At 33.5% G+C, this 27,500-nt stretch overlaps 2 protein-coding genes and 1 non-coding gene across 3 annotated transcripts; 1 reads left to right on the forward strand and 2 right to left on the reverse strand.

Moving 5' to 3' along the window:
• The first annotated feature begins 891 nt into the window (after positions 1-891).
• On the forward strand, positions 892-24,319 carry LOC149477324 (GMP reductase 1-like). Its single transcript, XM_089710531.1, has 8 exons — positions 892-1,098; positions 19,409-19,528; positions 20,461-20,551; positions 20,767-20,933; positions 21,413-21,478; positions 21,757-21,879; positions 23,084-23,300; positions 23,556-24,319. Exons 1-8 carry the CDS (start codon positions 1,012-1,014, stop codon positions 23,723-23,725), a joined length of 1,041 nt encoding a protein of 346 aa, XP_089566657.1. The 5' UTR covers positions 892-1,011; the 3' UTR covers positions 23,726-24,319.
• On the reverse strand, positions 22,143-22,261 carry LOC149477325 (U5 spliceosomal RNA). The gene has a single exon (XR_016317698.1). It is a non-coding gene; the product is annotated as a U5 spliceosomal RNA (small nuclear RNA).
• On the reverse strand, positions 24,307-27,109 carry LOC149477326 (uncharacterized). Its single transcript, XM_089711041.1, has 3 exons — positions 26,347-27,109; positions 25,807-25,953; positions 24,307-25,627 (listed from the first exon to the last, which is right to left on the reverse strand). The coding sequence occupies exons 1-3, from the start codon at positions 27,107-27,109 to the stop codon at positions 24,390-24,392; spliced, it is 2,148 nt and encodes a 715-aa protein (XP_089567167.1). The 3' UTR covers positions 24,307-24,389.
• Positions 27,110-27,500: the final 391 nt, after the last annotated feature.

The raw sequence follows: 27,500 nt of genomic DNA on the forward strand, positions 1-27,500 counted from the left end.
TATATTAATCGAGATTTATACGTGTTTCATAAAAAAGTATGTAGGACGTAGGTACTTAGTTCCTTTGTTATCATGACTATGCGTCCAATGTCACTTCAATTTAGCACGCTTACCTTCCGCGCCTGCGCAGTGAAGACACCAAACAGCTGACTGTTATGTCAATAGTATGCGCCAAAAAATAACAGAAATGCTTGTATGATTTTTATGAAACAAACCAGTATTCAATTTACTAAATAAATCTTTTTTTTTCTTTGAGAAAGTTTGAATTGTGACCTTCACCTAGCGCTGCAAAACGATATTTCTGTACGTCCTTGTGACGTAATTTTCATGGCACAGTTGGGCTGTGTTACCAGTTATGAGAATTTTCCCTATTTTTACTCTTAATTTTCTTGAAAAAAAAGACGGGTTGCACTCCGGGAGTGCCGGCAGCAGTGAAAACTTGATTATTAACGTTGAGCATGTTTGATATCCACGCTTACGCTTTTTCGATCAGGTCACTAGTCCTGACGCGAGTTTAAGATTTGATACCCATTACAGAAAAAGTGCTCAACGCCGCTAAAGAAGTTTTCACTTCAAAAATGTAGAGCACAAGGTCCATCAGAATTGTATAAATATTTCAAAGTACTACTAATTATTATTAGAAATATTTCTATTGGTTCTTATTGCAGTTCATTAAAGTATCATTTAAATATTTGATGTGATGGAGTATGTATACTAACATTTAGAAATCAAATAGAAGGGGTTTGTGACACAAATATTTTCATTATAATATTATAAGAGCTATTATAGCTTTAGTTCACATTTAGGTCGACTATAATAGCAACACTGCTATACATACTTTTCGTTGTCATAGCGCTGCAATACTGATAACTGAATACGCCTGAACACAAGTCTTGACTCTTCAACGTAACAACGTTTAGTATTAGTAGTCGATACGTCGCGCGGGAGGTTTCTCGCCTCGTAGTTTTTATTTTAAGAAAAATAAATATAGGCTAAAGTCTTAACTATAAAATGCCGAACATTATAAACGAGGTTAAATTAGATTTTAAGGATGTGTTACTACGACCGAAAAGAAGCACACTGAACAGCAGAAATGACGTGAGTACAACTTTTTAATTAACTAAATGGACTGAAAACTGAAAGATCAAAGTTCAAGCTGAAATGATCTCATCTTAAATGAAAATGTTTAGGATTTGGCGTGAAAATGTACATACATATTGTAATTGTGACGTAGGTTTGGATAGAGCAAGATGGTAACGCGTATGTAAACATATTGATCCGATGTTAATTCAGTGTTTGTGTCAGCTAATAATAATTGTTAATTTTGTGTGATTGCTTCAATATTGAGATCACGACATTATTATATTATATAGAAATATGTACCATATACATAATGAAATTTTAATTATAGACGCGTTATTGGTCTGATTAATTATTTCCCAAGACCAGAGAAAATTGTTTTTATTAGATGTGTATCTTCGATAGGTATGTACCTTACCTTTTCGGAATATAAGAAAATGTATTTCCTACATTTTTCCCTTATCTATTGAAATTATCATGACATGCTAAATATTCTAATAAGATAGAATGCGTAAATAAACAAAAACAAATATAGGTGTCGTTACATAACGCAACAAACGTATTGAAAACTGTAGATATAAGAAAATTAAACTGACTTTTATTTAATAAAGGAACACTGTTTATGACTCTACAATCTACATAATATTATAATGCTGTATAATTCGCTTCAGGATTTATATGAAGCTTTATTTTCTTCGCATAATTTTTATGCAAAACGAACAGCGCGCTCAGTTTCCTTTCTGCTTTGAATTTTACTATTGGATTATGTAAACTTGTTCTTTTGCTGGTACTTATTTATTTATTTATTTATTTAATCATTATTGTACCACACCATTACTTACTTATACGATATAATAAAACTCTGTATAGGTACGTATAATCAAATCCTTTTTTTTGATATCTTGCTGAGAATAGAAGTGGTAAAGAATGAAGCACAAAAAAATATGTTAAATTTGATGCAATCTACTCTGCCGTCGCTTGTTACGAATCGGGATTAAATAAAACGGTACCTAGCTATTTTATAATTCTATTTTAACATAAATAATAAAGTAATATTTTATCTACACACTCTACCTATCTACATTACTTTTTGCGATCCGAATTAGAAAAATAATAAACATATTTTGCTGAAAATACCTATGTAAGAAGATAATATATTTAGTGTACATACCTACCTACTTTTATGATTTTTTTATGATTCCATTACTATCAATTCTAGATACATAATATGTAGAAGTAATCAAATAACAAGATAATATCCTACAGGCAATATTCCTAACCAGAATTATGGTCGTAACTCGGAGCGAATTTTTATTTTATGCCTATTTATGTGTTTTATGAAGCATTCAGTGCGTAATTGTTTACGAAGATAAAATGTTATGTACCTAAAAGAACTCGAAAATATATTTTATTACTATAAGCTATAGGTATACAGTATAGTAGGGGAGTCAGCAATATTAAAGATAAGTATACCGTATACTTATCTTTTATTGCTGACTCCCCTTGGTTTGCTTGCAACTCAATTAACTCTTATGATACCACCTGGACCAGACATACATAGCTGAATTTGATCGCTCTAAGCAAAAAAAAATTCGAAAAATAATTAATACATGTGTGCAATGTGTGCATCTAACATATATGTCTTGGCATTCGAAATAATGTTACAATTTGAAACATTGTTTGAAACTGAATCCCATGCGTACCTTTGTTAACATCTTATAGGGTGTTACATTTTCAAAGAATAGAAATTTTTTTATCACCTGCCCCCCTAGTCAAGTTGTTTTCTGTTAGCGTAGCGTTCAATAGAATAGACTACGAATGTATGAGATTGACGTAAGCTGTAGATACGTTTATCTACATACATTCGTAGTCTATTCTATTGAACGCTACGCTAACAGAAAGCCACTTGACTAGGGAGGCAGATCGATTTTTTTCTATTCTTTAAAAATTTATAATTGTTGAGCATTTGAATGTTATAAAAAAGTAAATAGGTACCACCGTATAAGGTTGTCTAGGCCGTTGACACTATTATAAAGAGCTCAAGTACTCTCTAATTCAAGGAGGGTCTTTATAATCCCTGCAGTTACTATAGAAACGGCATTACCCTTTCTAAAAATTTGCTTTGTGCCTGTAGTCTGCAGTTTGAAAATTATTTACAAAAAATAGAATAATCGTTATAAATGTTTGAATTGTTAGTACAGGTTTTGGTTTTGTTCGGAAGGATATGATTTTAACTTTTAAGTTGAACAAATGAATGGTTAAGCTAAATTAAGCTTAATTCTAAAGAATATTTACATGTATGTAACTAGATAGTTAGATCTCAATTTTTTTATTCTGTTAAACAAAATAGACTAAACACGCAATCTAAGCCCTGGGTAGATTTATGAAGAAAGGTTGGAAAATAGTTTCAATTTTATAGTTTCCGTTACGCGGCGTGCGCTGCATAATTTTCTTTTTATATCATTTTAAAATCATTCATTTTCCTTACAATATTTAATGACAATATAAAAAATCTAATAAAATATGAATAAATAAACAGAAGGTACATTAAAAAGGCAAAAGTTCACAATCTGGTTTTCATACAATATTTCGACGAACCGAAAAAAACAAACATACGTATGATGCATATAACATGTGCTAACATCGTCTTTGGCTAACGTGAGTGTTTACAAATCGGGTATCCCCCTATCGAAGATTACTAAAAGACGTAACCTCTACTCTATATTTTGCTCTATGGTTCGTCCAAGTCTAAGCAAATCTATTGAATCACAAAATATTGAATAATTACTAAAATTATCAGAAATCATAAAAACAATAACTTTATTAATTTTGATCAGTTTTTAATGGATTTTATGTAGAGTTCGGACTCTATTGTCGTTCGGAAATTCTTTTGTTAATTAATGTCCCGTAAAGGGGCTTGCACTGGATACATTAGTATGATTAGTTAGCTGTTACTCTATTTTGCTACCGGTTACCGTGGCGATAGCCTATATTTTTTATAGAAGTACTTTTGAGTGATAAGGATCAACGTTTACTGGAAAAGGTTCTGGGCTATATATAGGTCTTCGTAATAAATTGGGATACACAGAACATTAAAACACTACTTATATAAATGTAACAAATTAAAATAGGCAGTATCACACGCTGCACACATCACCAATACAAATAGACTGCACACATTGTTGAATATACTCTATTTTCACGTCATAGTTGGAAATTATACATGGACACACACTGAACACATGATTAAATATACATGTCATTAATATCATGCAGTTTATGAGTCAGTGGAGTTCATTTGTCGACATATGACTATCCTCCTATTTGATCATTTACTACTAGAGTTAATTAATATGTATGCTTAAATCTTCAAACTACGCAACGGATTTTGATGCGGTTTTTTTTAATAGTCAGATTGATTCTCAGGTATTTCTCAGGGAAGGGGTTAATTTACCTATACAATTTATTACGTTTTAGACAAAGCGGGCATAGCCGCGGGCGGAAAGCTAGTTATGAAATACCTACATGATGTAATTTTTTTAGAATTATGAGTCGGTTATTAGGTTACGACTTAACCAGCAAACGAAAATAATTTATTAAAGAGACGAACACTATAATACCATAAAACTTAGCCACAAAATAAATAGTCTTCTCTTTAAATTTACTTTCAGTTTGCCGCGGTGTAATTCAAGCGAACCCAGACAAATTGCTATGAAACAAGATCACTCATTATCCTAGACCAAGCAATAGTTAATTTGTAAAGAAGCGCATAATTTACTGCAGCTAGTTATTACGGTGAAATTACATCAAACGATTGCGAAACATTCGAAAATATTCTATGCAATGACTAGTAAACGACAGACTGACACTGAATACAAGTTTTCGTTTACACTAAAAGATCACGAAAGAATGCTCTTGCTAGAGCAACTAGAGCTCTAGCTCTATGTTCGTTTGATGTAAATGCGCCGTTAGACCAAGGATATCTTAATACTATTATAAAGGCGAAAGTTTGTAAGGATTTATGGATGTATGGATGTATGGATGTTTGTTACTCTTTCACGTAAAAACTACTGAACCGATTACAATTAAATTTAGCACACATATAGAGGGTAGGTTTTATCCCGGAAAACCCACGGGAACGGGAACTATGCGGGTTTTCCTTTGAAAACGCGGGCGAAGCCGCGGGCGGAAATCTAGTTTTTAATAAACGCATACTTTTTTACTGCAGCTTTTTATCAAACAAAATTTCCATTGTTTTTATTTGTCAGTAGTTACCATGGTGATATTTACAAAACCCACAAATAAAGTTAGAGTTTGTTTGTTTAGGTCAATGATATTTTATGTATAGATACGTTATATACTCACAATATATCCAAAAAAAATGCTTCATATGCAGTGTCAGGCACACACAAATACAATTTTCATTTTACTTAATTTATTACATTGACAGACTGTATAAGAGAGATGGCTCTAATAAAATGATATAAATAAAAAAGACAAAGATAGTTTGTCACTTCCGCGCAGGTGTAAGCAAAAGTCATAAGAATTCACCAATTAAATATAAATAAACAAATAGTTGCCATGGTAATTGGCATAGATAAACGACACAGAAGGTTCAATGTTATAGATGTTAGGTTTCCTGCACAAGTAAATAAATGTGACAATTTCATTTACTATTTTATGATTATTATGATGTCGTAACTATTAAAATGAAAAAAAAAATAAAAAACTTTTTTGGAGATATAACTGTAAGTATTAAGTATTTATTACTAGCTGTGGTGTTCGTTTAAGTCATCATCATTTCACCCGATAATCACCCACTGCTGAGCATACTGCATATATAGTCCTCCTTATAGAACTCCATAAGGACCGATCTTACGCTATTCGTTTCGGGGCAGTTCCCGAAACCCGTACAAGGTCATCACTCCAACTTGTAGGATAATTATAATAATAGTGGTGCCTAGATGAAAAAAAAGGATGAAATAAAAGAAAGGATGAAGTATAAGCCTTTTTTATCTAAAACACAAATAAAATTTATATTCAATAGCTATTTACAGAAAAGCAAATAGCCTTTTTCGTCAGTAGCGATAATCTTTTTTTCAATGTATACGTATATTCAACATCATTTTTGCAAACAAACATTTTTGCCATCACGATTTCATTGTATATAATAAATAGATATATTTGTTAATTATATGCACTGTGTGGATTTAAATATAAAATTAATCAAGTATTTACCCAAATCGAAATTAATAAAATAACCGTTCTATTTTCAATAATCGTATCTACATGATAATCTTTGAACACAGTGTACGCTAGCTTTGTCACACTAGTGATTGCAGCAATGTTTTATCCCTTTCATTATTTCAATACACGTGTCAAGCAAGTGTCATTAATAAAGAATTGTAAATTGTTATTTTTACTCTTAAACTGTAATAATTTAATATATTTTGCTGTGATATGATATTCCTTTATCTTTCTTTATTTTTTTGCACGAATACGTGCACTTTCTGAACACACAGGAAGGCATTTTCGACAACTTTAATGTACCTATAGGCACATGCGCTCACTGGGACCGGTGACAATCTCACTGATTGCATTGGTCCCAAATAGGACCAATTCACGGAATCAGTTTTGGTGCGTTGATGACGTATCTACCTCTTGTTTCTATATATAATATCATTGGTTTAGGTACTTGAACTCGCCTATATCAGGAACTACTCGTCCGATTTGAATATTTAGTATAGTGTTAGATATACCTAGCCCATTTATCGAGAAGGCCTATAAATTATAATATAGGTACTTAATATATTATAATCATCACGCTAAAATTTATAGAAGCGGAGCAATGGGGGGAAAAACCGCGGGGCCAGCTAGTTTTTTAATTCATTTACATTTGTGTATATTTGCAAAACATTCTGTTTGGCACTAGAGCATAATATCAATTGGTTAGGGAGCCAGGTGCAAATTTGGTTAACTATTTCCTCTCAAGAGATAATTCGTCAGACGCATGAGAGTATAGTATTATAAAGCCTCGTGAACGTCAGCTGGCGCTTGGTTGGGGGGGGTGAGCGGTTGTAACCTCCCACGCACATAGGAAAAAAAATACATTCATTCATTCATTTCCTCTCAGCTAAAAATTTGTCAAATTGTAGCTAATCCAATATCTCAACGAAAAAAAATAGTCAGCTGGTTACAACATGGTGTATTATACGTCAGCTGGTGTCTCGAACATGAAAGTTAAATTTAAAGAAAAATTTATTTTCCGTTATTTCCTCTCAAACAAAAATTTACCTGATAATAGCTTATATGTAACTGTGGATAAATATATATGTGAGAGAATCATAACAGAGTACTATGCGTGCCAAATAAGAATAGGACTGTCAAGACGCCATATTGTTCAGTAATACGCGCTAACTTCATTACCAAAGCGTATGGTGTGCAAAAAAATCAATAAAGAAATTATATTCAGTTTAAATATTTAATGTACGCTTTGTTGGTATTTCTAATACATTTCACGCCAAATTTATTATGAATGAGTAGGATTTGAAAATAAAAGCACGTATATAAAAAAAACATATATATTATTTCAGTTTTTATCAATCGGATAATATTTCCTCTACACCACTTAACACAGCGTCATCGTCGTCGTATTCTGAATCTTCATTGCTGTCGCTGTCACTGCTATCTCCGCATTAACTATGAAAATGTTAACTTTTTATGAAAACTGTTTCCATACCTGTATAATTAATTTATCCATAATCCATCAGTGAAATTCAATAAATAGTATTTTTTAATGAATATAACGATTATACAATAATTAAATATAATCATGAACAATAAAAAATAATTATATGAAAATTCTTTTTCGCACATTTTTTTTGCTGGCAGTACTAATTTGATAGTTTTCGTGTGAAGTTGGCAGCGAGCGCGGTCCTATTCTTAGTTGGCACGCATAGTAGTTGTTATGTGGCTATACCTTCCTATTATAATGTACTCTATTGTGTACAACATAATGTCGATATTGAATTGATATGAAATGCATGGGCTTACGGGCCATGCTATGGTTTATATTCCTTGAGTCAGTAGCTCGATGAGATAGTCTCGGTACTACCATCGACCGCGCAAGGTGTGCGCACTGAGTCATTATTTAATATTATTTCACATATCTACCTACTTAAATATAATTAATTATGGAGAGTTATTTAAATTCTCCGACAGCAGCGGTGGGATCGGCACTTATTACCCCGATTCCAATACGAATAAGACTTTGTTAAACGGTGCAAATCTGCAAGTGAGTGAAACGAGTGATAGTGTTAGTGAGATTCAAGAAGATATAGCTAGTGTTAATGAGGTTCGAGAAGAACCACAGTTTCCACCAATTAATCAATAGAATGTTAGCACGACAACGACAAAGTTGTGTGTGGGTTTCGCAATCATCATGTCGTGCGCATCAATGTTAAAAGAAATGGCAGATACACTTTCCCGAAACGAAACATTTTGTTTCCGGGTCTAACGCATAATTATGGAAGGTAAACTATAATGATGTGTACATACCGATGTACGACCCGAATGATAGCGAGTTTACGGCAGCACAATGGTGTAACGAAATAAACTATCATCGGATTCCTAGACCGACTACGAAGCCAGCCTTTATCTACCTGTGAGGACATTATTCTTAACTTGGAAAGAAGCTAAGAAGCGAGAGGAAATACCTTTTTCGAGATATGGTATGGTAAAAAAAAATGATTGAGTTTCAACATACATCGAGTGCTCCACTACAAAGTTGTTGCTAACCAACCAGCTGCGAAGGGGCTGGAACTACGCGAATATAGTAAATTCGTGGTAGAAGGTATTGCAGATGACCAGGTATGATCTGATTTATTATGATACACGCCGATTGATTTTGTGGGTCTTGATAGACATTTTGGCACAAATCAATTAAAGCGTTGCATGTTGCAAATTATTGTTTGCTATAACTGTGTGTTCACATGTCATTACAAACGTGACGGTAAATCTCGCCTATGAAACAAAATCAGTTAGTTTAATCAATAAGAATAACAAAGGTCCGTTGAATATTTAAGAAATAGTACAACAACGCACTTATAGTCATAAATTTGGTCACATAGAAGAGGTTTGTTTTTCTAAGCAACGGGCGGCACGCTCTTTAAGAAACAATACCCTGTTAATGTGTGTTTACAGCACGATACCCTACTTACAGTCACAGATGTTGCCGGCGTTAAGTTCAAGTGCCTTATTGACAGCGGGTCCGATTGTTTTTTTTTTTTTCCTTTGTAAAAGGATAGCCGCGGATAACATGACCAGGCCTCAAGAGTTTGTATACACTCGCGTAACAAGAATTGGCACTGTATCAACCTATTCATTCGCCCGTACAACATTACCTATAACTGATAATGATGTATTATGAGCTTTGGTTGTTGTAGACTTTCGAGTACTTTCGGGGATGAAGGTTGAGATGTTTTTACTAGAGCCGGACGTAGTTTGATTATGAATTACAATGGGAGTCAAATTATTCGTGAATTTAAAATATTTGTTTTTGCGGACAATAATATTGAATTTATAGACGCGGATTCGAATGATTTTAATTATGATCATCCTGTGTGACCCATCATTGAAAGTAAAGCACGAATTTTGTGAAATGGAAATAAGACTTGTGAATACAACACTAGCACAATCTATAGTTCTTTCAACGTTTATAAGGCTTTGTAATGCCCTTGTTGTTAACCAAGGACTAGATAAATTATGTGACTTCATAGCTACTTTTTATATTCAACGATGTTCTCGAGTTTTCAAAATTATAAGAGGTTACATTCTTTTGTTTAAGAAGAGTATTGAAAGTCTCACTTGATCAGAGTTTTCATTTAATTGGAATAAATGCAAGTTGCTGTTGCAACATTGAATAGGTATTCACAACAAGGTTTCATAACATCGAACGGTAGCTTCGTCAGATAAATAAGAGATATTTATTCGTGAGGTATTGTAGAGAGATTACTCCTAGCTTTTCTTAAGTCTAAGCCCCTATTGTATGAAATAAATAAAAAAGACGTAAAGTAGGATTGGTGCACTTCGCATACGGACACCCACCTGCGGAGAAATTAACAAAACAAAAAATAATGACGTCTGCTTCTTTATTAACGATTTTCGGACAAATCTCGTTGTTGAAGTACACACAGATTCCTGTTCAATAGATTATTATGATTCAATTTTCCTACAAGAAAGTAATGATCAACTTAAAAATCGAATATTAAAATCAAAGAATCACTGACACAGAAAGTTGTTATCATAGTTATTGAATAGAGTTAAAAGGTTTAAGAAGACCTCAAGTAGAATCAATTAAGCGTTATCATTTTAAAATATTAACAGATTAAAATAGTCTCAAAGCATCATGTCATAAGAAAAAGATTTTCTCCTCGTGTTCATAGATGATGGGCTTACATACAAGCTTTTGATTTCGATGTCGGTACCTTCGCAAGGGTGCAAGAATACCGCATGTAGATTTGATTAGTAGAAACTAATTGTCTCCACATAATGTTCAATTCGGGCAAAAATAGTAAAGATTCGCGACATGTGCGATGAAATGACATTATTGATTTAAGTTTAAGGTTGTCACATACGATAAAAAAAATGCCTGCTATATAAACTTCTTGTTTTGTTAGGTGCAAATGAAGTGTTATCATTCGTTTATTGATACAATCATTTCATGATTATTTGAAACATTTAAGTTTGGAAATCCTGCAAAAATTTAGTGTAATTTCGTTAGAACGTACATTGAACGTTTTAACATCGCAAAGTTAATAAAAGGCCCTCTAGAGCTGGACAGTCGACTTAACATCCGATAGAAAATGTGTCAGAGCCACTTCATACATTACAATCGATACGAATGGCACTTACGAGTTTAAGAAATGCGCATTGGTAATTGTTGACGCATTTACTGGTAAATATTGTCACCTAGCTCCTGTTAAAAATGTGTCTTCACAAAAAAAAAGAGCATGTTAAGCGCTGTGTTTTTGTTGCCTTATTTAAGGCGCTGAAAGGAATAGTAGCCGATCAAGCTACGTCATTTGCAGGTAGCGAACTCATAGACTTGTGTTGACAGTGTTCTTTTGAGTTTTACAAAATTACAAGCGGGATGAGTTGCGCTAACGGGTTATTTTAAAAGATTTATGTCTGTTCTTAAGTTCATTGTTTCATTATCGCTGAAAATCATGAACGTAGATATTGGCATTCTACAATTATTGGCTAAATTCAACTTACTTTGAATTGTATTGTATGAAAGAAACGCACAGCACAGGCGACAGCCCATTGCAATTGTCTATAGGCTGCAAGTCCACCGTGTAATAATGTTTTAGTACGAGTGTCAACACTTTAGTAGTTGACCTATTTGAAATTAGAAATAACACAAAAGTCAGGATGGACGAGCAATTGCACGTCTATAAGGCTCGTGTTGAAAAAAAAAACGCATTCTATTTAATGTTGATGATTTTGTGTTAGTAAGAAAGAAAAGCCGATTGTAACATCAATGTTATTTTACTTGTTTTGATAGTCATTTATGATTATTGAATCGTCTGAAGGTAGACTGTGACAATGTGATATCGTCGGTAGTGGCAAATGATATGGAAGTCAGTGCGACTTTAGAACCGGGTTCAGTCTTCGTAAATTAATTATTAGTTGTTACTCGGCCCCAATTGTAAAGTGTTGTTATTATACCTAGTATACGTCAAGTTATAGGTGCAAGGTGGTTTTGTGTATTCCTGTAAATAGTGTCAATGGATGACGAATTGATGGCGTGTTATACGATGTTTATTACTGAGTTAGGAGAGAAGTTCTCCAGTCCATGCAAAATAATCTAAAATTTGCGATAACGAGAGGTATCGAATCGAGTCTCAAACTGGAGGCCGCAGATGGAAAGTGAGTCAATGAAAGAAAAAAAAATGTAGTCCACAAGTTACTCCTTACTTCCAGTAACTTCCAGCCTGGCAGAGATTGCTGTGTGTGAGCAATAAGGCCGCATATTGTGTAAAATATTTTTACCTTATAAGTCTGTACTAGATTTCCTTACATTGTTTTGTACAATTAGGTACTTATTATTAATAAATAAATACATACTCCGTATAATTTTATTTTTGTTTTATTTTATTATTTTTACCTATTTATTCCTTCGGTTGTTACATAGTTCCGTATAGTTAATCTAAGTATTACACAAAAGTTTCATAACACACATGCACACCACAATTTAATAGCTCAATAATAGCTCTGTGTTTGACATAGCAAGGCGTGTATGTCATATTGTACATTGGAAGCTCCGCGCTTCGTGTAGTTGTGGGTAGCGCTTGCGCTCCTTGTGATCACAGTACATGGCAGGCTCCGCGCTGCATGTAGTTCCAGATGTTATGGGTAGCATTGCGCTCCTTGTGATCACAGTACATTGGAAGCTGCGCGCTTCGTGTAGTTCCAGTTGTTGTGGGTAGCTTTAAGCTCCTTGTAGTCACAGTACATATGAGGCTCCGCGCTGTATGTAGTTCCAGATTTTGTGCGAAGCATTGCGCTTCATGTGACTACAGTACATGTCAGGCTCCGCGCTGCATGTAGTTCCAGTATTTGTTCAGAGCTCTACACTTACAATATAATACACACACACACACACACCAATACATGGCAAGCTCCGCGCTGCATGTAGTTCCAAATGTTATGGGTAGCATTGCGCTCCTTGTGATCACAGTACATGGCAGGCTCCGCGCTGCATGTAGTTCCAGATGTTATGGGTAGCATTGCGCTCCTTGTGATCACAGTACATTGGAAGCTGCGCGCTTCGTGTAGTTCCAGTTGTTGTGGGTAGCTTTAAGCTCCTTGTAGTCACAGTACATATGAGGCTCCGCGCTGTATGTAGTTCCAGATTTTGTGCGAAGCATTGCGCTTCATGTGACTACAGTACATGTCAGGCTCCGCGCTGCATGTAGTTTCAGTATTTGTTCAGAGCTCTACACTTACAATATAATACACACACACACACACCAATACATGGCAAGCTCCGCGCTGCATGTAGTTCCAAATGTTATGGGGAGTATTGCGCTCCTTGTGATCACAGTACATGGCAGGCTCCGCGCTGCATGTAGTTCCAGTTGTTGTGGGTAGCTTTAAGCTCCTTGTAGTCACAGTACATATGAGGCTCCGCGCTGTATGTAGTTCCAGATTTTGTGCGAAGCATTGCGCTTCATGTGACTACAGTACATGTCAGGCTCCGCGCTGCATGTAGTTCCAGTATTTGTTCAGAGCTCTACACTTACAATATAATAAACACACACAATACATTCAAAGCTTCGCCTTTAGGCGACAGCGGCAGTTATTGATATCACCGATGATGACTATGATGAGTAATAATTTGTGAGTCGGTGTGAAAAGTTACAAACCGTGAAGGGAAAAGAGTTTGAATACAACAAATGAAATAACAACGCAGTAAGTAATTTGCAAAATTACTTGTCGAATTGTTCGCGCGAGAACGCGCTCGTTGTCAGAATGGCCGTGTGAGAGAATCATAACAGAGTAGTTGTTATGTGGCTATACCTTCCTATTATAATGTACTCTATTGTGTACAACATAATGTCGATATTGAATTGATATGAAATGCATGGGCTTACGGGCCATGCTATGGTTTATATTCCTTGAGTCAGTAGCTCGATGAGATAGTCTCGGTACTACCATCGACCGCGCAAGGTGTGCGCACTGAGTCATTATTTAATATTATTTCACATATCTACCTAAATATAATTAATTATGGAGAGTTATTTAAATTCTCCGACATATATGTCAGCTGGCTGTATCTTGGTGGAAAAACCGTCAGCTGATACGGGAGGCTACAACCGCTCTTCCCCCCAACCGAGCTCCAGCTGACGTTCACGAGGCTTCATAATACTATACTTTGATGCATTTTACTAATTACCGCTTGAGAGGAACTTGGTCATAAAATCTGCTGCTGGCTCCCGGACCAAATTATTACAAGAACATTTGTGACTTTCATACTGATTTGATATAGGACATACAGACATATACATATAGATTACTATGAAATATAATATAATAAATACTAGCGGTCCGCCCCGGCTTCGCCCGTGGTAGCTACATATTGTTTAAACTATCCTATCTCTCAAGTTGGATCGAACTGCACATGGTGTGCGAATTTTATTATAATCGGTTGAGTGGTTTAGGAGTCCATTGAGGACAAACATTGTGACACGAGATTTATATATATTAAGATTATATTTTAAATCAATAAAGAAAACAATAACTGAAAGATTTAAATTCTGAGAAACTTTGCAATTTGTACTATGATCGATCTACCAACAAAAAACAATAACGCATTTGCATTAGTGATGTACATTAGTAGAAGACATAAAAAATGATTAAATCAACTCTATCTACAATTTATTTTGTTCTGGTGCATGTATCATGGATTGTAGACGATAAAAATGAATATGTTAACGATCTGTTTATTTGATTCTATCACGGCTAAACAACAACATGGATTTAGATGAATTTTGCAATAAAAATAGTTGGAAGCCCAGGTCAAACACAGGCATACTTTTTTTCTAAAAAATCAAAACCTAATGCGTTGAAATAAGACTTATGTTTTGTCTATTGTTTTTTCTTTTAGTTGTTTAAAAAAATGTGAAATATACGTACTTATACGGAGCTAGAGTTTGGAGAGAATGAAGATTTTATCTTATCTCTCGGAGATACAAACTGGTGATATCATGTAGAGGCTATGGACACATTTTGTCTAGCCTAATTATTGTTTTACTTTCATCATCCATGATGAACAAGTAATTCATATTACGTATTATTATATTCATACATATTACATACTAGCTGCTCCGCGCGGTTTCACCCCCGTGACTTCTCTCCCGTTGGTCGTAGCGTGATGATATATATAGCCTATAGCCTTCCTCGATAAATGAGCTATCTAACACCGAAAGAATTTTTCGAATCGGGCCAGTAGTTCCCGAGATTAGCGCGTTCAAATAAATAAACAAACAAACTCTTCAGCTTTGTAATATTAGTATAGATTATATTCAACCATTATTAAATGAACAACACTGAACAAGAATCAACACGAAAAAAAGATTCAGCTTAGTCAAAAGTGATTCTGATTATTATTCGGTTGGTTGGTATGACGATGAATTTGATGTGTTGAATTTGATTTAAAAATTCACAAAAATAAACGAAATATCCCAAATGCATAAGTTGTTTTAATGTTCCTAATACCGTTTCTAGCAAAGAAGACATTACTTCTCGAATATTAGCATAATATGTCCATTACTCTACCACCAAAAGAATACCAAGTATTGTATTCAGTACCAAGATTGAGATATTTTTGATCGAGTGCTTTTCAGTTTCTCTGTTCCAAGTGACCTTCTGGGAAACCTTGACACATTTTTTAAAATACACCTCAGTGAGCATAATGTATGTTATGTAACTGTTTGGCGAGAAAACTGTATTTTTTGTGCGAAAACCGTTGTTTGGTAACCTAAATATTATGTGTTGTTTCTATACTTCTCCCTTTAAATGTATAAATTATCAATTCCTTTTACGAGGAAAAACAACTTACTATGCAAGATGACTTGTATAGTTTTTCTCTTTCCGATAAAAATATCTGAACTAAGCTATTTCCTATTTCTATACTAATATTATAAAGAGGAGAAAAAGTTTTGTATGTAAAATATGTATGGTTTTCACGCATAAACCACTGGACCGATTTCAAAAATTCTTTCACCATTAGAAAGCTGCAACTTCACTGAGCAACATAGGCTATAAAACATGTAGGTACCACGGGTGAAGCCAGGGTGGACCGCTAGTATTTAATAAAAACATACGAATAAAGAACCACAACTACTTTCACGGTAATATGAAAGACTGTGATCGCGACTTTTAATATCATAAATAGCTTTCCGCCCGCGTTTTCAAAGAAAAACCCGCATAATTCCCGTTCGCGTGGGATTTCCGGGATAAATCCTATCCTATGTATAAATCCAAGTTACCCTCTATATGTGTGCTAAATTTGATTGTAATCGGTTCAGTAGTATTTGCGTGAAAGATTAACAAACACACACACACACATCCTCACAAACTTTCGCATTTATAATATTAATAGGATAGATTAAACATAATATCCAACGTGTATTCTGAATGACTAAGATAATTTCTTCATTATCTACTTGTCTGTCCCAGCTTCGACCCTGACCCAGGATGAAAATTACGCACGGGGCACAGCTAGTATAGTTATACATAGTTATATTAAGGACTAGCTGTGCCTCTCCTGTTGGTCTTATCATTATGATATGTTATTATAGCCTTCCTCGATAAGTGGGCTAATATCGAAAGAATTTTTCAAATCGGACCAGTATAGTTCTTGAGAAAAAACAAAGTCTTCAACTTTATAATATTAGTATAAATTGTACAAGTTTCTCAAGAATGTTAAATAGCGATCGTGTCGTTTGTTTCTGTTTTTCAAATGGTTTTATTTGTTGTTTTTACATCGAAATTGTTTATTATTTAAAACAACTAATTTTGAATGTTTAGCACGAGGCACCATAGTTAAAATATACGTGTTAATTAATCTCTTATTCTTCTAGTCTTTCCGCTCGGCAAATCATTTGTCAACTCTAATTAACAATGTGAACCATTTGTCCATTTTACTGTTCCACTTTTGTCTGGCGAATACCATTACGTTCTAGTTTTTTTTAGGCCAACTTTATTTCATCAAATTAATCTATTGGAGTAAGGTCAACCTTTTTTAGCAAAGTAAGTTAGAGATTTCTGGTATTTGTTGTGAAGAACTAAACACCAGAAACGTTAATTTATTGTTTAAAAATCGAATAAAAAGACGAGATAAATCAACATAAAACATAATAAATAGTTTATAGTATCATAGTGTAAAAATCTAATATTCAAAGCGCTGCAAAGTACTTTACCGTGTTCCGTGTCCGTGTCACAATCAAAATATTTGATTTGTGAATATTTGATGAGTGCATTTACATCAAACGAACATAGAGCTAGCTACCTAGCTAGAGCATCTGAAAACTCGTATTCAGTGTTGTTCAGTATTAGAACCTGAACATAGAATCTTTTCGAACGCACTAAGAACAACGAAAGAAGGCACTCGTTTGATGTTAATGCACCGACACGTTTGACAAGAACCATATCCCTGACCTTGGTCTTGAGACGAAAGTTTATCAAAAATTCGTTAATGCTCGGTCAAATCATCACGGTTACATTATTGTATTGGCACTATGTACTGTGTATTTATATCTTAATTAAAGGCGACAATGACCGTCAAATCCCATTGCTATAGGCTGGCCGGTCGCCAGGAAAAAATAATCTTTCGTTATCAAACAATTCGACTTTCCTGTTGGTTTAGGTATTTTCCGAAACCTCTGATGTAACAAACAGCTTCAATTTCACTTCAATAAATAAAAGGTATGAAAACAGTAACAAAACGAATAATCTATAGTTATGAAAATCTAAGGAACTCGTTCGAAATGGATTCCAGGATATTCCGTCCTGAAAACGAGCACCTTAGAAATGCAAAGGAAAGAAACACGTCCATTTTCGCTGCCTTTTTCTATATTTTTATTGTTTGACAACATTATAGTCATTAAAAATGTAGCATAATTTTCTTTGCTTATTGAAATTTTCATAATTGTATAAGCAAAATTTAAAATATTGTCAATGTCTTTACCAGCTGTAGTCCTGGGCCCGTCGACAAAGTAAAAATTAAAAAACGATAACGAAGTTAGAAAAGGAAAAATGTATGGGATTGACATTAGATATACCACGTGATCTAACGCGGCGTATGTCAATCCCATACATTTTTGCCTTTTCTAACTTCGTTATCGTTTTTTAATTGTTACTTTGTCTAAGGCCCCTGTGACCATTTCATCATTATACAGAAGAGAACTTACAACATTTCTATAATTTTAACAATCCTCGAATTGAAGAGTTTTCTTAGTTCGATATAACATAATTGATTGCGTGTTATAAAAGATATCAAAGCTATTACAGTAACATCAATCAACAAAAATTCAAGGACGAATAAGCTAAGAATCCCGCAGAGATATTAATCTTGGAGCTAGGTATAGCAGTAATTTGTCAATATCGTAAGACGTAATGCCGTAGAAAAATTGGCCCTGACTGAACGATTACGCAATTCCGAAACGTTGAAATGTTTAAATGTTGGAAATTGCGAAAGTTTCTATATGTATATATATAGTTGAAAATAGTGTATACTGTTGAATGTACGTCTATTCCTTAAGGTTCACATATCTACTAGATCTATACCAGATCTTTTAAGTAAAAAAAAATTGCGTAATTTTTTCTCGTTTAATTTTTGGCGCAGATAATATAATACTGCTATTGGTTTACAAATGAAAAAAGTTACTGAATACAGAATCTAATGTACATAAAATTCTCGTGTCGCGGTGTATATAGGTAGTAAAACTATTTCAAATGGCATGACCACACCTCATGAAATTTTGTGTGCATATCGAATAAGTCTGAGTGATAAGAGTAAGGTTGAACAACATTTGCCGGGATAGTCAGTGTTACTATAAAAAGCATCAAGCTTATCATTCTGGTGATTCCCCTTGTTAGTTCGAATGTCATTACTTCGTAGAAACAGAAAAAGCTTCATGCTAAATCTGTTTATAACAAGCTTTGTAATGACAAGTAATTTACTACGCAGCTGCAGCTACAAACATGCAATGAAATAAAACATTTTATATCATCGTCACACGAATAAATAAAACAGAAGAAATGATAAAAGAGTAATTGGTTTTAAATCATCGAAAAAGGTCACGCGAAATTTTGTATTTACCAGATTTTTGGAAGTGAATCTTCTTTAGGCACGTTGAGAGTAAAATTTCAAAGTTGCGTCATGGCAATACCGTCATGCCACATAGGTAAGGCGACGATTTTGGTATCTTTTAATCTTGTCAAAGAAGTTTTATAAATTGAATAATGATTTACGCACAATTATAGATAATAGGTCTATTCATAGCTAACATTTCCTATTATTTTGCCTACTAATTACGATGACCTAAGGCAACAGTATAAAAATACCTATGTAATAAATGTTTATGGAATTACATAGATTCTACAAAAATAATATTTGTGCGCTCTTGTGGAAACGCATGCTCAAAAAAATCACATAAAAATACTCTTATATCGGTAAAGCATGTTGTATTTATTAAAAGTTGATGAAATTTACCTACAATAAAAATTTAATTACTCTTCATGTATATTATTCTATTTACAGGTGGATTTATTCCGCGAGATCACATTCCGTAACTCCGGCCAGACATACCGGGGCGTTCCCGTGATGGCCAGCAACATGGACACCGTTGGAACGTTCGAGATGGCTCGAGAACTTTCTAAGGTAACTTTTTGGAATATTTGTATTAGTACATAGTTAGTGACAGACAATTTTAGTAGTCTATGTGGGAGAGCACTTTAAAATCGTGATAAAGAGTAGTTTAAAAAAGATCTTTAAATAAAAGAATAACAATTCATTATTTGATAAAAAACCTTGTGACCCTTTGTATATTGTTTTCATCAAGGAGATTGGATGTTTATTCTAAGTCTGAATGTTTTAAAATATTAATTGTTTAATACCCTTGAAAAAAGGCTGTTATTGTTATCATTACATTTAAAAATAATGGCAAACTTGGCAGTGTTCGTGGAACTGTTTACAGGCACATTTCTTAGTATTTTTTATTTATAAGTAACAGGAAGGGAGGACAGTTAGGACACATTAAGTTTGACAGACCCTTATAAGAACTTCGCCGTGCCTCCTTTAAACTCAGAATTCCACGTAGATAAAAAAAAACATAAAATAAAATCGTCTTTATATTATAGTTTGTCTTAATTCGATTACAAGGTAATCTCGACAATTCCTCTGCATATTACATGGCATCATATCCCATCTTAACTAAAAAAAGCGTAATTTATTTATAATTCAAGAACAACGAATACAGGGTGTCCCATTGGCCATTATTGGTATACAAACCGCGAAGGGACTTGTAGTTTTGCGTACACTGATCACGTAAAAAATACTTAAACAATAAAATTACGCCAAAAAATTTTTGCTAAATTTTTCCATAAAATACATGTTTTCGTGTCTAGCTTCGCGCAGCCGGCATATACTTATACCGCTTCGCTAATGTGAGCATTTTGTCTATGAAAACATAATCTTAAACGTACTCAAAAAATACGTTTCATCGGGATACGGACCCACTATGTACTTAAATACTTAGATTATATTATTTGCGTCTAAGGAATAAAGACGTATAATTTATTTTCATTTTTCAGCATGGCCTATTCACATGTATCCACAAGTACTATACAGTAGATGAATGGAAGAAATTCGCTGAGGATCATCCGGAGTGTTTAGCACAAATGAGTAAGAATATTTGCTTATAGTGGTTTACGAAAAAAATAATAATTGTAGTTAGCCTTACTAATTATATTATAAAATAGTTGTAATTTGTTTGTTTTAAAGTTTATTAATCAACCACACAAAAACAACATATAAGTAGTTAGACTATCGTAAACCCAAATAGTTATTTATGAAAAAAAAAAAAAACTTTTTTCTCATTTGAAAATTTAAATTTTCAGCTGCAAGTTCAGGCACAGCGGAAGCCGACTTCGATAGACTCAGTGAGATTCTAAATAACGTAAAAGAGATAAAATTGGTCTGTCTGGATGTAGCCAATGGGTATTCGCAGCATTTTGTTGAATATGTCCGAAGAGTGCGAGCTGCGTACCCTAAACATACTATTATCGTGAGTATCTTTTGGTAACAGAATTAATAAAAAAACGGTTTAAAAATGACATTCTAATTTCTATTTTATCTTTTTTTTTATTATAAACTGTAATGCTATATACCTTTGCTCGACAAATGTCAGGTGAAAAAAAAAAAATTAAGACATAATTTGGCGCCAATTAATCTGCCATTAATTTTGAATCCAATTTAGTTCATTGTCCCATCACAACTTAATCGTTTTCATTTTAATGAATAATTTATCGTCTATTTATGAATAATATTAATACGTTCTGTTAATTTATAATCAACCTTAATTAATTTTGAATTGCCTATAACTTATTATTTGTACCTACATATTATTATGCACTTTGATCAAGCCTTGTTCCTACTTATAACTATTATATTTTAGTACTAGTTGAAGTATGTATTAGTAGTAGATAGTAGTAGTAGAAGTCTAATCTTAATAAATACAATAATATTATGTATTTCTTTTTTCAGGCTGGCAATGTCGTAACGGGTGAAATGGTTGAAGAACTTATTTTATCCGGCGCTGATATTATTAAGGTATTTTTGAATTAATTTATACTTTCCTAAGAAACAAAAAACTGGCTGAATCTGGATGAATTTTAGCCTAGAAACGCATATTTTGCTGCTTTACACAGAGTAAACAATATTTATTTTACATACTAAATAACTAAAATTAATAACTTATTTATTTATTATTGTCTAATTAGATAGTAATCAATTGATTAAAAATAAGAACAGGTAAATTATCAGTCTCGTAGTATATTTATTTTATCTATCAAGTCCGATGTAGAAAACTTTTTCCTATAATATTTCAGGTGGGAATAGGTCCAGGGTCAGTTTGCACGACTAGGATTAAAACGGGCGTGGGCTATCCACAACTATCTGCTGTCATTGAATGTGCGGATGCCGCTCATGGACTGAAGGGACATATTATATCGGTGAGATATTATGTTATTGAATAAATACCCAAACATTACATAATAATTATATATACACTATATTATATATAGGAAGAAGCTTCATAATTTATATTATAGATTTTTATGTACTTAATAGTTTCTGTGATATGGCAAATCAGCTTATATTTTTGTTGGAAACTAATTCATTAATATATTTTATGAGATTATTAATTGTAAGTATTTAATTCTTTACTTAGTTGATAACTTGATAGTTCACTGAACTATGTTTATATGAATTATTTACCCTGATTAAAAACCAGGGCATTAAAAAATTGAGTTAGACTCATTTGAGTGTTCCCCTCCACGGAAATCTTTAGTAAAAGGCGAAAGATTTATACGTTTTGAAGGGAAACCAGAGTGACTGTAGGCAACTCACAAAAATATTATATGTGTTCCGTAAAAAACTTCGATAGCGCGAGTTAGAAATGAAAAGCGTCATCTAGTTAATACAAGGTAAAACTATTTATTAATTTTTCATTCAGTATTTCTATTCAAAAATAAAACCATATGTATTAAAATAAATACTTTATTTAGAAGGACAATATTGTTCGACATCTAGCAATTCTAATAAAATTATTGTTAGAATTTTTTGTTTAAGCGACATCTATCGGAAATAGTAATAACTATACAAACATGAGACCTTAGATTAAGGATTGGCGCGCTACGCGCGCGCGCGGAGACCAATCTATAATCTAAGCATGAGACGTAGTGTCATTATTTCAATGCAGGTGTCGCCACTTGCACTTCACTACATTTTTTTATTACTAAAGTACGGCTAATCAATGGTTTGTTGAATTGTATGTTTGGATGCTAAAAACTAAGGAACTGTAAAAAAATTAAAAAGCTTACTAAAACATATCCTCTCGTGTAGAACCGGGGCCAGCAGATAGTAATAGGTAGATAAAAGACCTACTCAAGACGAGGAACTCAATTTTTGATGAAACTTCTTTAGGCGGTTGGGAGTAAAATTTCGTGACACGTCATGGAGTAAAGTGACGATTTTGGTATCTTTGAATCTTGCCAAAGACATTTCACTTCTGACACGAGTGCTCGGCACGTACTACTACACTTTTTTAATTAAATTATACTGTTTACTCACTGAAATTTATTGTAAGAATTTGGAAAACTTGAAAAGACGATGTAAAATGGTCAAATATACCCAAGTAAAAACTCTTTTTCACAGGACGGTGGTTGCACATGTCCCGGGGACGTAGCCAAAGCTTTTGGCGCGGGGGCTGACTTCGTAATGGCGGGCGGTATGTTCGCTGGCCACGACCAGTGTGGGGGGGAAGTGGTCACCAAACCTGATGGGAGGAAGGTCAAGCTGTTCTATGGCATGTCGTCTTCTACGGCCATGTTGAAACATTCTGGTGGAGTCGCGGAGTATAGATCTTCCGAAGGTAAGGTTCTGAGAAGGTAGAATTTTGGGGCATTTTTGCTTGTAAAATAGTGTGGCCAGGTCAGCGGCTTGATGTTAGGTGATATATTATTTGTCTTTGGAAGATTAGAATAATGCCTATAAATAGGAAGTTTTAAGGAGGTATTTAATGCCTATGTAGGGGCTATGCATAATAAGAAGCAGAGTACTTTTTGACTAAAATTCAATAAGTTTCTTCCATTAAAAAAATGTTTATTTAATACCTTTTTTTTTTCAGGTAAAACAGTTGAAGTGGAATACAGAGGTGACGTAGGTGTAACGGTAAAGGATATTCTAGGCGGTCTAAGATCAACCTGTACCTATGTAGGTGCAGCTAAACTACGGGAATTGCCTCGACGGGCCACTTTCATCAGATGTTGTAGGCAAGTCAATGACACCTTCTCTTAAGTATGCGCGCCTGGTACTTTAAAACGCAGATTTTAAATTTAAACGCATAAATTATTGTCTTTTTGTTTTAGTGATTTATTATTAAGTTTTTGGTTCCTATAGTAATAGTGATGTCTCAAATTTTTTAGTTTATTAAAAATTGTATTCTATGCCTACAATATACTTGATGTTATTTTTGGAAATGGTGCTAAATTATAACAATAGTTCGGTTATATTTGTTTATGTATACAATAGAGTAGTTTATAAATAGTTAACAAGATCTGCGATGTTTATTCTATATGCAATTATGGCAGCCTTTGAAATTGTTAAACATTATATTATGTAGGTACTATACACAATATTATACATATTGTATTGTAGAGCGTATTATCTAAATGCTATGTAGGCCTAGAAATTTTAGATAGCTGAAATTTTCTAAAATTTAAATTTTAATAATGTCCAATATATTAAAATCGTCATAAACGTTAAAGTTCTGCTTTTAAATTTCTTCTAGAATTTTATTATATTGAAATTCTTTTTTTGAATATTTTAAATCGTTTATTTTTTGATACTTTTTTCAAATGTTTAAGGCTATGCACAGTTTGTTTTCGTTCAAATTAGTTTTAAGTTATTTAAGAATATAAATGATCAATTAATAAACAAATTAAATTAACATGTCTTTTATTTAACTCCGTAAAACGGGGTACACCTTCAATTTTTCTTTCCTACAATCCGAGGTTGTACACATAGAATTGCCGTTTGCTAAACAAAAACACATATTACACTTGAAATGGAATGATCGGCCTTTTGGACAACGATTTCTACTTCTCAATTTAACTGGTACTATATCTACGGATATTGGTTTGGTATTTTTACAAATTTTGGATGTACATACAACTGTTTCGCCATCTGCTAAACATCTACATTGATTGCAATCATCCCGATATGTATGGAGCGGTTCACAATACCCATTTAGGCTTTTTACATCAGAACTAAGACTTTTTGGTGATACAGTACATGCCTTATCAGTGAAACATGACTGTATTTTCATACCGTCTCTTTCTATGCAAGAACATTGCATACATTTCCAAACAAATGTTGTGCCTACAACGCAATCATGTTTTATTCTTTCTAAATTGCTGCTTGAGTTACATGGTCTAGCAGTACATTGTACTAACTTTTTATTGCCTAAAGTCATGCATTTGCATGTATTACAATCGATGATGAACTTTGTCCCTGGTTCACAATCTTCGTAGTCTAAAGGTGCAGGCACTGTCCTATATTTAAGATTAGAAGCCTTCATGTCTTTTATAGTATCTCTACTAAGGCATTTTCTTATTGTGCAAACTTTTCGCAAATCCTTATCGCAATAACACAAATTGCAGCCATCTTTGAAGATCGATCTTGGACAGGTTGTTTGAGTTTCATTACCAATCAGTTTATGTTTTTCTTTGCATGGTTCGCAGATAAGTCTGTTATTCTTCAAGCACTTACAAGTTTTGCAACCTAACGAATACATTACATTCGGTTTACATGTCGCGTATATTTCCAAATCATCACTTATATCCTTACTTCTTGGCATTGTCTCAGTATTGTCCAACTGTGGTTCCTGGTAACAAGTCGTATTGGTGCATAGATTAGGGTCGAAATAGCCTTCAGCACAGAAACAGACATGACATCCTACAAGATAAAGTTTCATTGGAGTACATGAATAGTTCGTATCTGGTTGGGATAGTTCTGTGACTTCTACGGGGTGGAGTATTCGTAGGGCATCTCTACAGACAGGGTTAGGCCAATTTCCATCTTCAGTGCAAACGCAGAGCATGTCTTCACGATGATATTGCACTCCAGGAGAGCAAGCGGAAGGGGTGGAACGCCAGACACCATGTCCTTCCATGCCAACATTTATCGTTTGAATGGCATCTGGAAAATCCAGTAGAAAATTTAATAGGAATTAAATCTTGAAGTAATACTTCCTGTAGAATTATTGTGCTCATTTTCAAAGCTTAATTCAAAACAATCAGGAGATTTAATGGAAATTGCTATTTTTGAAGGTTTTTTTTTAAGATTTACCAAAAAAGTCAAACTTTTATTTTGGCTACCTTGAAAATGTCCAAACATATCAACTTCTGAGCAAACCCTGGCCTTGCAGCTGTATCGGTTGCTTTTATCACACCAACACCAATTGCAGTCGTTTAAAGCGACGTCATGTTTCTTGCACTTCTCATCCCATAATGTTTTATGCAAGACTATAAAAATTGAAAATATTTATCCGTTTTTTTATACAGGTTTGCTTGTTAATTGATAGTTGATTAGTTTATTGGAAACAGATTCTTATTTTGTTAACTTACATTTCTGATGCTGAAGCGTAAATACTAAAACACAATGTACTAGCAAAATAATCAATATATTTGCTAACATTTTGAAAACTACTATTTATATTTTATATTCCTATGACTAAAAAACTTATCATCGTTGCCATAACGAAATAAAAATTGAAACAACATTTACTTTGGTTCATTAATATTTTAATCAACTACAACTCTTACTTGATTCAATACACATATAAAATTAATTCTTCTATATGCAAAGTTGACTTGAACAAATAATCTTGCCATTTTTTAAACAAAAACATTTCTTACAACCGCTGCTATACGTAATTCCTGGTGTACATTGTTTATTTTCATCAATCGTCAGCATTGATTTTCTCATTTTCAAATTTAAAACCTTATTCAGTATTTGCGGGAAATTTAATGCATCTATCTTTGGTTCTTTAGTTTTTACTTTATTTTGTAAATCTGCCAAAAGTTTATGTGAAAAATCATTATCTAAAATAGATTCTAGTCCTTCAACATCAGAATCCAATTTCACATTTCTATTATATTCATCTGAGTCATCATATGGTAATTCAGTGATACCTACTTCTCTTACAGAATTATATTCATCATCATCATCGTCATCATAATCAGATTCTCTATAGTTACCATTACGTTCAATATTTTTATTAAGATTTATATCTTTTAATACATCTTCATAGAGTTCATCAGTATGTATTCCTTTAGTAGTTGTAGTGGTTCGTATTTTTTTATGTTTTATGTTCCTCGCAACTTTTCTACGCCGTTTCTTTTTATTTATATGTCTTGAATGTTTTCCTTCAGCAGCAAGTTCTGATAGTTCTTGCAATAAATTAGTACCGCATACTGTAAAATCGAATTTGCCTAGAAGGAGCTTCTGTGGATCGTTATTACTGTTGCATATTAATTTATTTTTAACTACACAATAGCAAAATTGGCAAGGTTCCGTGGAATACCAGGTCCCTGGTTCACAACTTCCATTAACGCTGTATGTTCTTCTAGATTCTTCTATATTTACTCTTGTATTTTCACATGTTCTTTTGGTGCACATTTCATGGTTTATATTGCCTTTATCATCACATCGGCAAACGTTACATCCAACGATAACATAGGTATTGGGTTCACATATTTTTCTTGATTTTTCTAAAAGTTAGATAATTATATTATTTCCTAGTTTGTTAACGAAACTTACGAAACCACAAATTATTCAAATTATTTCAATAATTACCTGCTTTCCTACATTCTGATAAACATAATATCGTGAATATTATGAACGTCCTTCTTACCATCATGCACTAATTCATTCTGATATTTTTGAAATTAGTTCACTTAATCAAATTTACGCTTCAATAAAATTTACTGCCACCTTTCCTCGATTAATTAACTACTTACTTGTGAAATAGAATCAATAGCTTTCGAGTAAGTGAACTAAAACTTTTGCA

Source organism: Colias philodice, chromosome 25 (assembly GCF_061535455.1).
Source record: "Colias philodice isolate Cphi_HAF_F1 chromosome 25, ilColPhil1 Martin Lab GWU primary, whole genome shotgun sequence".
Lineage (NCBI taxonomy): Eukaryota > Metazoa > Arthropoda > Insecta > Lepidoptera > Pieridae > Colias > Colias philodice.